At 40.0% G+C, this 15,640-nt stretch overlaps 1 protein-coding gene across 5 annotated transcripts in view; it reads left to right on the top strand.

Annotated features, from left to right (window-relative positions):
* The window catches only part of ANO10 (anoctamin 10), a 139,284-nt gene that overhangs the window by 22,899 nt on the left and 100,745 nt on the right, over positions 1–15,640 (top strand). For all 5 annotated transcript variants that reach the window (XM_037527185.2, XM_037527193.2, XM_037527155.2 and 2 more), the window contains 6 exons: positions 659–1,228; positions 2,572–2,627; positions 4,877–4,951; positions 7,168–7,350; positions 15,101–15,292; positions 15,496–15,624. In XM_037527185.2, coding sequence (XP_037383082.1) covers positions 659–1,228; positions 2,572–2,627; positions 4,877–4,951; positions 7,168–7,350; positions 15,101–15,292; positions 15,496–15,624 — 1,205 coding nt within the window. The remainder of the gene's footprint in view (positions 1–658; positions 1,229–2,571; positions 2,628–4,876; positions 4,952–7,167; positions 7,351–15,100; positions 15,293–15,495; positions 15,625–15,640) is intronic.

Here is a 15,640-nt window from a genome sequence, read left to right as displayed (position 1 = left end):
ACAGAATATTAACTGTGACTTTAATGGGAACTTTGCTTAGATGAAGGTATAGACAAAAGTGTTCCATGACTGTTCTAGAAGCAAGTGTGTAGAATATTGTTTCATGCTTTTGAATAATTTTTCTTTAATATAGTGAAAAATTTGCCTTGCTTGACTCATTGATGAAAATTTATATCTTTGGGTAGGAGGAGCAGGATAAGATGGATGGGAAGTCTTCTTTGAAAAGAACATTTATAATTATAACATTAGAGTGGGAGAAAAGTGGAGAGCATAAATTAAATCCCAAATTAAAATAGCTAATTGGCCTGGGCTGAATTTAAAATAGGACCTTGGAGATTTGGAACAGGCCCAAAGGTGAGTTTTCCTTTGGAAAGAGAGCATCCCCAGATGAAGAAGTAAAGGAGGAACAGATCCAGGATGCCTGGCAGCCCCTGTAGCCACAGCCTGCGCCCCGAGCTGGGACAAGTGTCAGTCTTACCTTATAGACCAGTGGGGTCTTTGTACTACGTGGAGGACAGACTTGCCTTCACATATTGACTGAGAACTGAGGGCATTAAGTGATCCCCGCTTAGCTTAGAATTTCTACTTGAAATTATGGAAACAAATGGAAAGTCTTCAGTATTTTGTACATAACGTTTTTCTCCCCCTTCCATTGTAGATCATATTCGTGGTTACTTCGGTGAAACAATTGCTCTTTATTTTGGATTTCTGGAATATTTCACTTTTGCCTTAATCCCCATGGCGGTCATTGGGCTACCTTACTACTTGTTTGTGTGGGAAGACTATGATAAGTACGTGATCTTTGCCTCGTTCAACCTGGTCTGGTCTACAGTGATCCTTGAAGTGTGGAAGCGTGACTGTGCCAACATGACCTACAGATGGGGGACACTGGTCATGAAGAGACAGTTTGAGGAGCCCCGGCCAGGATATCATGGCGTCCTGGGTATCAACTTGGTCACAGGCAGGGAGGAACCGCTCTACCCCAGCTACAAGAGACAGTTACGCATCTACCTGGTCTCTCTGCCATTCGTGTGCCTCTGTCTTTATTTCTCTCTATATGTCATGATGATTTACTTTGACATGGAGGACTGGGCCTTGGGTCTGCACGAGGACAGCGGGTCCGAGTGGACCAGCATCTTGTTGTACGTGCCCAGCATCATCTATGCCATTGTGATTGAGATCATGAACCGGCTGTACCGATACGCTGCTGAGTTTCTGACTTCGTGGGGTAAGGCTTGATTCTTCGTATGTGTGTCTCATTTGCCTGTTAGAAATATTGCTCAGGTCATGGGATTAATATAATCCTACTGCTGCCTTACAAAGAAGGCCATTGTTGCTCTGGCTTGTTATAGAGACATTAAAAAAGTTCATGGGCTTCCTGAGCTCGATGCTTTCATCACGGTTATTGTGGCTCTCACTGAGCGTGGTTACCGTGTTCTAGCTGCCCTGCTGAGCACTCTGTCTACACTTTGCTGTTTTCACCTCCTCAGGATACATCAAATTGAAGTTATTTGACTATTGTATGCATAAAGAAACTGAGATTTACCTAAGTTCACATAGCAAATTGTACAGCCTGGCTAATCCGGGCCTTACTGTGTCTAAGTACCATAATACTGTGTTTTATGCTGAGGGTAAAATAGATTGGATTATTTTTATGATGCTCTAGCCAGATGAGCTGCATCTAGTACCTTAATACTGATTGTCTAGTTGAATGGGGGCTCTGAGGACTGCTGCTGGATTCAGAGAAGGTAGGTGATTGTGTATGAGTCTGCAGTAAAAGAGAAACTTGCTTATCACTTAAAGATGGTTTTGATAGACCATTCCTTAATATATTTATTCATTCAAATGAATATGTTACTATTCCCCTGGAAAAAATCTAGGCCTTAATGTCAAGGATAATAATAAAGATGTGTTAAATTATTTTTATAAGTCATGTAGTGTGAGGGGGTTAAGGGACCCCTCCAGGGTTAGAGAGTGACTGAGTAGCTATGTTGGTGTTCATGCCTGGGTCGGCTAACACTGACTCCGTACAAGATGATGCGTCTCTTCAGAATCTTCCTTTTGGTCCTTTTATTGCTCTCTCAGGACCTTATGCAGTGTTTCCTTTTATTTGACGAGCATAGAAGTTTGAGTTTTCCTGTAAGTTCATTCTTGTCAGCTAAATATACTGAAACTTTTATTGCCCTACACTTTGGAGGTTGTTTTCAGGTTTTTCCATTACCAGTTTTTTCTATTATCACTTGCTCAATATCTTTTTCTGGGTGTCTCTCTGTGGGGTCATTTGCCAGTACATACCAAATTTCTTTGTAGCAGCAATATTTAAAAAATAATCTCAGACTATTATGCTTTTGCAGCACCATGAAAAATGTGTCTTAAGTTTCTTTCTGCAAATACTCCATTTGTCTTTACCATGGTGGTAAACAGGAGCCATGACTGACATTCTAGAACATTTGCTGATAGAGGTGCTGTTGTTCTCGCTCTGCTCTCACTACAGCTCTCACTTTACTTTGCCACAGTGCTCCCATGCTCCTCTTCTCTGAGAGAAAATGACCTCTCCTTTTAATATTTTAGAGAACCACAGATTGGAATCTGCCTACCAGAATCATCTAATTCTGAAAGTTTTAGTGGTAAGTAGAGTTTTTATATACAAAACCATTTTAATTATGAAAAGTTACATATTGTTTAATATTTCGGAATGTAAATATGAAGACTTGCTTCTCATTTAAGATAATCAGATAGTTAATATACTTTGTGCAAGTAGGTCAGGATTAGTAAATAAGTATGTTTATATAGATATTCAGAGTCTTATTACTAATATGCACATGGTGTAAGGCTTCAGATACAGAAAGTAGGATTATAGCCTATTTACAGGTATTCAAAAAACTAACCATGTTATAGATGTGTCTTTTACTGTTGGTGACTTCTTTAGAATATTTCACTATTCAGTAATCCTTCCAGTTACCCACAGTTTGTTCAGAGAAATTTCTAATGTGTGAGAGGTTCCCAGCATGTTCTGATGGGTAGGAGGAAAGAGAGGGAGCAGGCACTGGGTAAGCTGCTTGCTGTTTGTGTAAAAGCTCACACATTATGCCTCTTCCATTATTATTATAAATAATCAAGAAGTACCAGCTTGAGAGCACCTCATTTATGAGGAAATTACCTCAGCCATCTGTAAGAGAACTGAGAAGCAAGGCAGGTGAATAGAGTCCTCTGAACTTTCAACTGGAATTGATTTAACACAGCCCATGTACTCTCCTCCTGAGAGTGGGATCTAGGCCATCACTTAGAAAGAGTGTTCCAGCTGTAGAAATCATTCTAAGGAACTTATTTATCTGTTTTTCTCAGGCTGAAAAGATCAGAAACCACCACTAAGAAGGCATTTAGGCTTCTGGAAATAGGAAAATTTATAGTGGCAAGAGTGGTAAAGAAATGGAAAATCTGTCACAAGTAGATAAAAGTTCAACATTCATGGTAATTTGGACATTAGAAAAGGGGTAGAAGAGGGGTAAGAGGCCATCCATATCTGAAACGACTCTGAAGGCCTCATTCTAACATGAAATAATCGATATTCAAAATGCTGGTGCTGAATCAGCAAGGAAGTTAGGCCCTGTGTTCTCTGTGAATAAAACAGGGGGACACACAATACATTAAAAACGTGTTTTTTGGTTTTTTTTTCCCAAAAAAGATCATCATAGAGAGCTTTTGCCTGTACAGGTAAAATACTCCATTTGTCTTTAAAGAATTCAGCTGTTTGTGAGATTTTATTATTCTCTGATAATGTCAAATTCAGTGTCAGTGACTGCCCTGTAAAGGCTAGTAAATGAGAATCTGCTCATCTTCCATTGTGTTTCTTAGGGCCGCTCCCTTTTTAATCTTATGGGGAGAGCATTTCTCACCTTGCCCAGGTTTTGCTTTCAATTTCTACCCCAACTCAGCATCCTGACCCCTGTCCTGTGGCTCTGTGGATCTTCCTGCTCACTCCCCATTCCCTGCTAGTTAAGTACACACGCCTGTACACAGAGCAGCCTTTTGTGTCAGGGAGTGACCTGCAGAACAGCTCGTAGGCAGCGTGGGGCTGGAAGGCAGAGAGTGTAGGTGATAGTTGCAGGTCCTTGAGCGGGGGAGTAATTCGAAGAAATGGTACTTGTGACTTGTGGTGGAATCCCCTCTGGTTGCTGTGTTCCCCCTCCCCTCCATACAATGGGCATGCAGGGCAGTCTCAAACCCATGGTGACGAAGATGCTTGCCAGGCCTGGCTGGTTGTTACGGCTAGTATCTCTGTAAGGGTGGGGAGACTCAGGTTTGTGGGCACAAAAGAGGCTCCCTGGACTGGGATGCTTGTGCTGTGGTTCTTGCTGGCACTGCCTGGCCATCCTGATAGTTCTCATGGGATGGGAGTATCAGGCGTGGCAGGAAAAGAGGGTGTGTAGGCAACTTGCAGTTGGGATGGTGTGGGGTGTAATGGGGATCACTATCAATCCTCTTTGCCAGTTCTGCTGCTGTCAGGACTCCTATTCTAATGAACAGGGGTGGGAATGAAGAGAGGTGGGGACTGAGCCTCCCTAGGCTACCTAGGTTGCTTGATCACCAGGTGCGAAATTCTGGGCCTTAGCCTCCTTCTTTTGTAAGAATATAGTAGAAACATAAGATGTGCTGGTGCTGTATTACTCCTTCAGTCCTGGGGCCCCAACCACTTTGTCTTCCTCGCAGCACCTCTCCAGTTCTCCTTGGTTTGCTTCTTGTTTTCTTTCCAGAGTTTATAGATGTGCTTAGTGAGAAGACTGGCCTTGCAGTCTCTGGACTCGTTCAATGCTATGTTTACAGTTGCAGAGCACTATAAAGCAGCATTAAATATTGCTTTCTTTTTTTTTGGCAGTTCAATTTTCTAAATTGCTTTGCCTCACTCTTCTACATTGCCTTCGTCCTGAAGGACATGAAGCTTTTGCGGCAGGTGAGTGTGAGTAACAGAAAGATGTCAAATGGATGGGTTGTAGAGGGGGCTTCCTATTTTCAGGTAATGTAATCATTTCACATTATTATTTTTACAAATAAAATCTTTCAAGGTTTTTTTTAAAGATTTATTTTTATTTATTTATGCATATAAGAACTGGGGTGTAGGCCAGAGGTGCAGGGGGTGAGAGGATTTACCAGAGACGGAGTGGGGAGCAGAATAGGCAGATCTATTGAAAGACACAGCTGAGGGAAGCAGTGGGTGAGACTGGAAAGGTCTGCTGTGCCATGTGTGTCAGCTCCCTGGCCAGGGATTGAACTCAGGCTGCAATGGCTGGCGATAGCTTGGTAGTGCTGACACTTTAACCCCTGAGCCACCAGGGAGGCCCCTCTTTTAAGTTTTTTGTATATTTATATGCCCAAATCTATATTTTAAAAAGTTAGCAATTAAACTGTGTATCATTTTCAGTTGAAGAGGAAATAGTTGAAGCTCATCAACTTATAAGATTAATCACACAGGACAAAAAAGAAAATTATGTAGCGCAGTAAAATCAAATATATGATTCTTCTCAAAACTTGTGAAATCAATGCTAACAGCAAAAAAGGAATTCATTAATTATATTTTTGTGTGTATCAGGGTGGAGGTGATTTGTATAATCTTATATAGGGCTTACATATTTCTTTTTTATTTAAATTAGTAAGTTGTTAACTTGAGAGAACAGCAGATTCTATGCAGTGCTGTATCTTTTCTGAAATGTTTAAGAATGTCTGATATTTGTTTTAGTTTGTTGCTATTTAATAACAGTGAGTGCAAATCACTGCTTTCTCATTTCTTTTTTATACTTTCACCCAGCTATCAGTGAGGATTGCTCCTCTCTATGTAGAGTGATTGTTGGTGAAAAAAGTAAAAAAAAAAATCTAGGCTTATTAATACTTGCATTTTTCAGCAAATTAAAAAACTGGAACAACTAGAGAAAGCTATGAGATTTTGTAATTATGGTTCTACCAGCTTGCATAAAAGTAAAATTAAATGCTGTGCTCTTAAGAGCTATAATAGAAATACTACCACTTTTTGAAAATTGAGAAAGTCCAAAATAATGTATTTGAAATTTATTAATGGATTATAACTTCTCACTTCTTATACTTGGAAAGTCTCTTTTATCTAACAGGAAGCAGGGAGATGGGGAAGATTCTTTAATAAATAGAATTTTAATATCAACAAAGGTGATGTGGGATAGAAACTCTGCTACCATCCAGGGAAAATGGAAATTGACACAACCCCTCCTGGAAACCACTTATGCAGCTTTGCCAACAACCTTCACCAATCCCTAGTAAATCATCAGCGATAGGGCCAGGATTCATGTTTATTGGTATCCAAGGGGCAGTGTTTTATAATTGTAAATGTTAGGAATTCAACAACAGTGTACAGGCTGGTCAAATTTTTTTTTTTTTAAAGATTTATTTATTTATTTATATAAGCACTGGGTACAGTCAGAAGCACAGGAGGGTGAGAGAATTCACCAGAGCCAGAGCGGGGAACAGAACAGGCAGACTGACGAAGTACACTGCTGAGGGGAGCAGCGGGCGGCAGGAGAGGTCTGTCGTACCATGTGGGACTCTCGCCTGATGGCCGGGGATCGAACTGGCGCTGCAGAGGCAGCGGGCAGCTTCGCAACCCAGTGCTCAACCGCTGCGCCACCAGGGAGGCCCTTGGTCAAAGAATTTTTAATGACATAGGAAAGTGCTCATCAGATATTTAGTGAGGAAAAAATACACAAAGCTGTATACCCTTAGGATGATTCTTATTTTATTTTCACATTATCAGAAAGAAAGATCCTAAGATGTTACAGTGGTGCTATGAGGGAGGTTCTCTTAGTTTTATTTTTTTTTAAGTTGTGGCCCAACTTTTTTTCAAAGTCGGCAACCTCTTTTAGATTCATATGTTGTAGCCAGGATGGGATGACAATAAACAATTTCAGGTTAAATAGTTTTTCTTCCAGTTCATAACTGGCTTTTTTAAAATTATAATCTTTTTCTGTCTTTCCTATGGAAAAAAGGGAGTAAATCAGAAACATCATTCTAATGTCCAGCTTTTATAACATAATGATATGGAATCTCAGCTAAGACACATTGTTGTTAATACATAATGTGTATTTGTGCATGGGCGGTGGTTTTGTTAAGCTCACCACCACATATCATTTATGTCCTTCTCTTTAGAGCCTGGCCACTCTTCTGATTACCTCCCAGATCCTGAATCAGATTGTGGAATCTCTTCTTCCTTATTGGCTCCAAAAGAAGCACCACATGCAGATGAAGAGGAAGATGCAGTCTTTAAAGGCAGACATCGATGCTACGTTATATGAACAGGTTGTTCTGGAAAAAGAAATGGGGACCTATTTGGTAAGTTTGAATATTGCTGAATTAAACTTCAGCTGAAAGTGAGTAATAGTTATGTACTGAGTTAAAAAGCATAACGCACAGATACCTTGTGTCAGATGTGACTTTTATTTGTACTTCCAGACAGTTTCCTCACCATGAACTACTTTAATGTTAAAAAGGCACAGTTGTGCATTAATACTATTGTCATGAATCTGAAATTTTGCCTAACAGTGAATTTGGTGAACTGTGTGACTGCTGTGCTGAGGGTGGTGAAAATCTTTGTTCCAAAGATGTCAGAGCAGGGAAGGAAGATGAGATATTCTGCAGAGACAGCACTGCCACTTGCTCTTGACCCTTCAAATTTAGAAAAGATTGAAGCCTATCACTAAAATGAATGTCAATCTGAATATTAATTTGTAGTTTAAATTACTTAATGTTATTGTAAATAAAAGTAGTTCCCTTAAGATGGACATTTTAGGAAACACAGTCTGGCTATTTATAATATTTCAAAAGTCTAACTCATACAGGCTACCTATGTGTTCAGCAAACTTTTTTTTTTCAATAAATTTTATTTTTATATTCCCCATACAATTGCAACCCCCTTATTTTGACCCCAATCCCTCCTTTCCCCGCCCCCCCCTCATAGAGTGTCTCTGGTTCATAGTTTTTTGTTGATTTTGATTTTCACTTTCTTATAGTTATTCATTTTCCTGGTCCCTTATTTAAGTTTTCTAGATTCCTGCTATGAGTGAGACCATCTGGTATTTTTCTTTTTCTTTCTGGCTTATTTCGCTGAGCATGATTCATTCCAGCGCCATCCATGTTGCTGCAAATTGCATGTGTTTATCTTTTTTGAATGGTGTTCAGCAAACTTTTGTTGACCTCTGTCTACATTCACTATTCTGTGTTTTGGTGCAGAGGTGCTGGGGCCACAGTTGCTTGAGGTCACTGTTTCTTGTATCCTTCACCTTCTTGGTATTTTCCTTCGCTGGTTCATTCAGTGAGGGTCCTTGACAGTCTGGTTTTCATCTTGAAAGATTTCGTCTACTGACTACTGAATTTCTTGGCTGATTGATTTTTATAGTTTTTCTCCTATACTTAAGAATTGTAGTTTGTGTTCATCTAGTGTAGAATTTTATTCTCTCTCTGTTCACTTCCCCTGCTTTGTTTTTGCAGTGCCCCGGGCCCCAGGCCTCACTTGCCCCGCCCTGGGCTTCTAAGTCCCCAGTCTAGAGTAGGTGTTTGTAGCTCAGAGTTCCCCCTTACAGTGATGCTGGGAGTTTGGAGAGCCAGTCACAGTGCCAGGAGACAGCATGCTGTGAGAGAGACTAGTGCCCACTCAGCAGCCATGGCTTTTTTCAACCTCCCTTCAAGAGCAGGGCACCACTGTCCTGGCCCGTGGATGTGCTCAAACTGTCTGCTTCCAGTTTTGCCCGTCTCAGTGGGTGCCTTTGATTCCCCCACCCACAGCATACAGATCCGTGCCATCTCCGTTGGTCTGTGGACTTGAAGCCTCAACAGACTCCTGCTTGCCATCTTACATTGAGCTCCATTTCTCACTTCTGCCACTGTTTTCTTGTTTTTGAGTGGTGATACATCTTTTGATTAAAATGTACATACACGCATCAGCATTTTCTGCCATTGCTGTGTTTGGAAGAGAAAATGATTCAAATTATAAACTTAAAGCACGTCTTGACCAGCAACACCCTTTATGTTTATCTATAAAGCATTAAGGAAATGCAGCACACACACTTGCAGCGGGAGAGTTCAGGGAGCATAGCACAGTGTGGAGCTGGCTCAGTGCTCGTGTATTGCCCATCACAAGCTGTCTGATTTACGTGCTGTTAGTATCTTTCCCTTTCTTGATCTAGGGAGTAGTATTTCTGGCCATGTTTATTTTTCTTCCTTCACTCTCTTAGAGAAACTAAACTAGCAGATTGATCTTCCTTTTCCCATGACTCAGTGAATGGCCTGCAGTAATTTAAACAGCAGTCCTTCATCTCAGCACCTTTAATTAAGCTAAGAACTATGTGCCAATAAGGTTACACTGTCAAATTCTTAAATCTTACCTTTTCTGGCATCTTTTGACATCTGAAAATACCTTTAAGAAGGAAGATAAGGTAGGTGTTGCTTTTCCCAATAAAAAATTGGCAACTGAAGCTCTGTTATTAATTATTTGGTGACTACATCAGCACTACCTTGAAGATTTTGCTGTCACAATGCCAAGTCTTTCTGGTATTCAGCGTGAGCTCTGTTCTGTGAGTGTGCACCTGCAGCTTGTGTGGGGCCCTGCGTGATCTGACCAGCTCTCCCTTCCGCATCTCCTCCAGTGCCCTCTTTATTCTCTTCACTGCAACCACATCAGGTATTTGCTATTTCACTTCTCTCCATGTACTTGGAGAGGGGAGATGCTGTCGGGTTACTTTTGTTCTAGGTCATTGTTTGCTATGTACAGATCATCTCCCTGTGTGGATTTTTGCCCTCACTGAAGTCAATGAACTTAAAATTGTATTTTCTGTAATCTTATCCTGACTGCTGTATATGAAGCTAAAATACATTGCAAAGCTTTGGGGAAAAGCAATTTGACAGAAACTTGAAAAATATTATAAAAATAATACTTCATCACTCACTGTAGAAAGCTTAGAAAATGTAGGACAGAGTCAATTAAGAAAATGAAGTCCTTGGTCATGTCCCCACAAGGGGTCATCCCTGGGGGTCTCGTGACCCTTCTTGACTGGCTGTGGGGCTAGGTGGCTCGGTGCCACAGCGCTCCTCCACCACTGCGTCCTCCACCGCTGCCGACTGCCAGCTCACGGCCAGCTGCAGAGCTGCGTGCGGCTGCCCTCACGTGAAGAGACCCCAACCCGGACAACATGTCCACACAGCAAATGAGCTGCCTGCTCATTGAGGAGGTTGGCCCACGGCATAAAGGAGGGCCACTCTCCATGCTGACGGTTTTGGAAATGTAATCATTTTTTTCAGACAGTATTTTTTTTTTTTTAATAGAGGCATGTTTTATTTATTTGTTTGTTTGTTTGTTTGTTTTGTTGATACATGCACTGGGTACAGTCAGAAGCGCGGGAGGGTGAGAGAATTCACCAGATCCAGAGCGGGGAACAGAGAAGGCAGAAGGACCGAAGTACACTGCTGAGGGGAGCAGCGGGCGGCAGGAGAGGTCTGCGCGCCATGTAGGACCCTCCTCCGGTGGCCGGGGAGCGGCCGGGGATCGAACTGGCACCACAGAGGCCGCGGGCAGCTTCGCAACCCAGCACTCAACTGCTGCGCCAGGAGGCCCTTCAGACAGTATTTTAATCTATGTTAATGTTTTCTTATTTAAGTGGATCAATGAGGAACAATTTTTAAAGTTAGTAATGATCACTTGGTAAAACTCCCATACACGGAAAGTCTTTGGTGTCTTTGAAAGTTTTTAAGACGTTAGTTTTTGGAGATCAGACAGTGTGAAAACTACAAATCTGGAATAGTCCCTTGCCTTTTTTGGTTTTTTCAAGGCATTGACATTTGTGAAGTCTGTTTGCCTCATTGTTTCTTCATAGGATTCGAGTTTAGCGGTTTTGGGGGTGTACTTCCTTTGCTACCCCATTAAGAGACAGCAATGTCAGGGTGTTCCTTGTGTCGGGCTGCCTTGTTGGATTATTGGATTGCTCTGGTGACAGGCAAATTGTAAAGGTTCTTTTTCACTTTGTAATGAGTTAAATTTTCTGTGGGTAGAGGTTTTGAGACTATCTGTTTGTTATGAATGGTAGCTCTTTATAAGTAATTTCTAGTTGTTTGTTACTGGTATATGAGAATGCTGTTGACTTTGACCCCAAAACTTTGCTGAATTTTCTTATTTCCCATATTTGGGGGGACTTTATTGGATTTTCTTTGTGGATATTTGTTTCTGCTACAAATAATGGCCATTTTCTTTCTTCCCTCAGTCTTTATATTATCTATTGGGCTCTATATTTTGAATACATTTGGATAGAAATAGTAATAACAGGAATATTTGTTGAGTTCCTGATTTTTTTGTCTTCTCACCATTGAGTGCTATTGTCTGTTCTATGTTTTTAGTAGGAAACTTTTTATGTTAAAAAATGTTCTTTTCTCTTCTTTATTATGAATGATGTTAAATTTTATCTAATCCTTTATTGCTTCTGTTGAGGTTATCATATAATCTCCCTTAATTATTTTATATTTTATTTACATTAGTAAGTTTCCTAGAGAACACTGTGTTTGCATTTAAATGATTATCCCAGACTTCAATATTTTAAATATATACTTACATGTATTTTAAATATATATATTTATAGTTATATAAATATATATTTTTAGTTTTATATTTATAGTTATATAAATATATATTTTGTTAGGAACGCTAATATATTATTTAGGGTTCTGGGGAGAATAGCTAATAACTTTCCTTACTCAGTTACTGAGGGAAGGGCCCCCATGTTATTTATCATGGAAACTCTTTTAACACAGAGTCTAGCATTTGACAGGCACTAAATATAATATGAAATCGAGAGCAATTTTAAGACAGAAACAGCTCAGCTCCTGACATCTGTTGCTGTTCAGTCTATACTTCCTTTCCTTATCATCAAATCTACGCTAAATAAATACATTCAGTATGGGGAACTCTAAGACAGGGTTTCTCCAGGGTGATGTGAAGAGCCAGTGGGGTAGATCACCTGCACCATGGAACTTTGTTTTCATGCATTCACCTATCTGTATGTAAAATTATGATTATCATAGAAATACTATAGTATTCCTAATAACTGCTTTGTTATTAAAGTTTGTATATAGGTTCTTGGAATTGCCTTAGTTGGTCTTCGCTACCTTGCAGCTAATAGGGCAGAGTGTGTCTTCGTTAATGTATGTTTATTTTAGTGTGTGATTGTTTGCTTTGTTAAATTTGCTTTTTTTTTTCCTTTTTGCTATTGGATTATGTCCTGGTTTGTTAAATTTATTGACTTGAAAGTGCTGGCAAAGTGTTAACGTGTAAATACCATCACCCAGAATCACCTTTCGAGGTGGAGACTCAGAGCGCTGCCTTGTGGGGTAGGGGCCCCTGAGTGTGGTGCCCTGACAGTGCCAGCAAGACACTCCTGTGACCTCTGAGGCTGCCCAGCGGCACAGCTGAGAGAAGCGCCTGCCTGTCTCTGTGTAGGCTTAGTCTTTTATTTTATGAGCTGAAACGGCACAGTTTTGAAAATAGAGTGTAGGCTATCAGGATTTCTTAAGACCACACTGTGGTAAAATGGAATGATTGCGGAGATTTTTACTCTTTCCTATCTCTTGCTTGCTTCACTCTTCAGAGAAATAGAATGATGCTATATCTCTGGGCATATTTTAAAACCACATCTGTATGCTGCAATACGACATAAGGAAATACTTTCTAGTGCCAAATGCAACCAAAGAGTGGTTTAGAAACTGCTCACTACTGAATTCCCAGCTGAGCATCAAGCTGTCAGTCAGCCAGCTCCCAAGGCGCATGTGTCTGGTGTTACTCTTTGGCGAGCCCTGGAACAGCCAGTGAGAGGCACTTAAAACCCCTGCTTCATGCCTCAACCAAATATCCAGAGCATCTGAAAGAAGCACTTCCTGCCATTCCCAATACTCTGTAATTATGTCTGGGTATTTTCTATTTTAGTGAAATATAAAAAAAGAAAGGAAACTGACTGAAAGTGGAGTCTGACATATTAAAACTCTCAGCTACTGAGTATAATGTGCATGCTTTGGTGAAGACTGAGTTTGAAGAGGCAGTAATGATAATTACTAATTTTAAAATATTAATATTTTGTGTTGCTTTCAAATATTATGAGTTTTTTTTTAATAAAACTGAAATTATTGCATGTGCACTGGGTAATCATGAGGAAGCCTGAGGATATCAGAAGTTGGGGAGTGTAGCCTTGGGCATCATGAAGGCTGGCTAGCCTGTCACTCAATCATGACATGATATAGAGTGCTGCTGTGCTTCTTTCGGGTCAGAATACCTGTGTTATTGTAATAGGCCTCTAGTGAGGCATTTGAATAGCCTATCAGTGATTCTCTCCAGATACAGTGATGTCACTGAGGTAGACAAGCCAGAATCACTGATGCCCAAGAGACCCACATCAGTGAAGTTTCTATTTCTTCTTGATCCACTTTTCATGTTTTGTGTTATTCCAAGAATTGACCCATTTTCATCTAAATTTTTAAATATATTTTTGCAATACAGTTGTTCATAGTATTTCCTTATGGGGGGAAAGAAGTAATGTCCTCTCTTTCATTCCTGATTTTAGTCATTGGAGTTTCCTCTCTCTTTCTTCTTGTACAGCTGAGGTAATGGTTTGTCAGTTTTATTTATCTTTTCAAAAGAAACAACTTTGGTTTTATTGATCGCTATTGTTTTTGTTTTTGTTTTTTAAATTTCTTTCACTCTAATTTTGGTTATTTACTTCTTTCTGCTTGCTTTATTTTATTCCTCTTATATTTTTAAGACTCTTAAAATGAAGGTTTTAGTTGTTCTGAGGTCTTTATTCTTTTTTAATATGTAACAAAGACATTTACAGTCGTACATTTCCCTCTGAGGACTGCTTTCATGGCATTCCATGAATGTTGGTATGCTGTGTTTTCATTTTCATTCATCTCAAAGTATTTTCTAATATTTCCCGTGACTCCTTCTTTGAGTCATTTGTTTTTAGGAATATGTTGCTCAATTTCCATATAATGTATGAAATTATCAGATTTCCTCCTGCTATTTCCTCCTGCTATGACCATTTTCATTCTGTGATTATCAGGGAAGATGCTGTTTTTAAGCTCTTTAAATTGGTTGAGAATAATTTCATGGCTTAACATCTCATCTATTGTGAACAGTGTTCCATGTGCACTTGAGAAGAATGAGTATTTTTCTGTTAATGTGTACATTGTTCTGTAGATGTCTTTTAGGTCTCGTGTGTGTGTGTGTGTGTGTGTGTGTGTGTGTGTGTGTGTGTGTGTTAGGGCATGACTTCAACGCTAAGATTGGAGGTTTAAAATTCTTCCTTAGCATTCACTTTCTGTTTGAGCAGAAGCTCAAGATCAGTAAGAGATGAGATCTTTAGGGCCTTCTTAGGTCTTTCCTGAGGTTGTGCACGATGCTACGCATGAGTGTGAACTTTTAGATTCCCAGAAAAAGTGTTGAAGCTTTTCAAATCCCCTGTGGATATCACTTTCTTCAAATTGTCCTTTTGAGTTCCCTAACCAGTCTATTGATCACCCCAACTGCTGCCCATCACCTTAGGCAGATTGATGTTAAAACTAATCCAATAAAGGGCCTCCCTGGTGGTGCAATTCTTTATTATAGAATTGCCTTTGAATTTAAGTAAATTCTGTGATTGAGGAGAAGGAATGGGAAAAAACTCTTTGAGGTTTTGTTTAGAGGCCAATGTGGGGCCTCCCTGGTGGTGCATGGGATTAAGATGCAATCTATAAAGCTATCTGCAGCTTCTGCAGCACGAGTTCGATCCCCAGCCAGGGAGCTACCCACATGGTGCAGCAGACTTTTCCTGACTCACCTGCTGCTCCCCTCAACAGTGTATTTCAGTAGGTCTGCCTGTTCTGCTCCCCACTCTGTCTCCAGTGAATCCTTTCACCCCCCACACCTCTGGCCTGTATCCCAGTTCTTGTATACATAAATAAAAAAAAAAAATCTTAAAAAAAAATAGAGGCCAATGTATTGGCTAGTAATGCAAAGTGTTATTATCTTATTTTAAAACAATGCCTGTTTTCTTCTTGTGGTTTACAATTCTAGGGCACCTTCGATGATTACTTGGAGTTATTCCTGCAGTTTGGTTATGTGAGCCTTTTCTCCTGTGTTTACCCATTGGCAGCTGCCTTTGCTGTGTTAAATAACTTCACTGAGATTAATTCAGATGCCTTAAAAATGTGCCGGGTCTTCAAACGTCCATTCTCAGAACCTTCAGCCAGTATTGGTGTGTGGCAGGTAATTATTTGAGAAAATACATTCTGAAAGTATGGCTTTTTTAAGCTAAAGAAAATCAGCATTATGAGAAAAAATTTGAAATGTATTTGGAATGTTTAGAACTAGGGGAAGACTTTTTTCCTAGATTTGAGATAATATGAGCAAAGATAAGGAAATATGGAAGCGACCATTGCATTTTTAATTTCACCTCCTTTTTCTTTCAGCTGGCTTTTGAAACAATGAGTGTTATATCTGTGGTCACTAACTGTGCTCTCATTGGAATGTCACCACAAGTAAATTCACTCTTTCCAGAGTCAAAAACGGATCTCATTTTGATTGTAGTGGTGGTGGAGGTAAGTGATTATTTTA

The sequence above is a fragment of the Talpa occidentalis genome, unplaced genomic scaffold, assembly GCF_014898055.3.
Source record: "Talpa occidentalis isolate TD23 unplaced genomic scaffold, MPIMG_talOcc4v2.1 talOcc4.10, whole genome shotgun sequence".
Taxonomy (NCBI): domain Eukaryota; kingdom Metazoa; phylum Chordata; class Mammalia; order Eulipotyphla; family Talpidae; genus Talpa; species Talpa occidentalis.
This window is presented reverse-complemented; position numbering and strand designations above follow the sequence as displayed.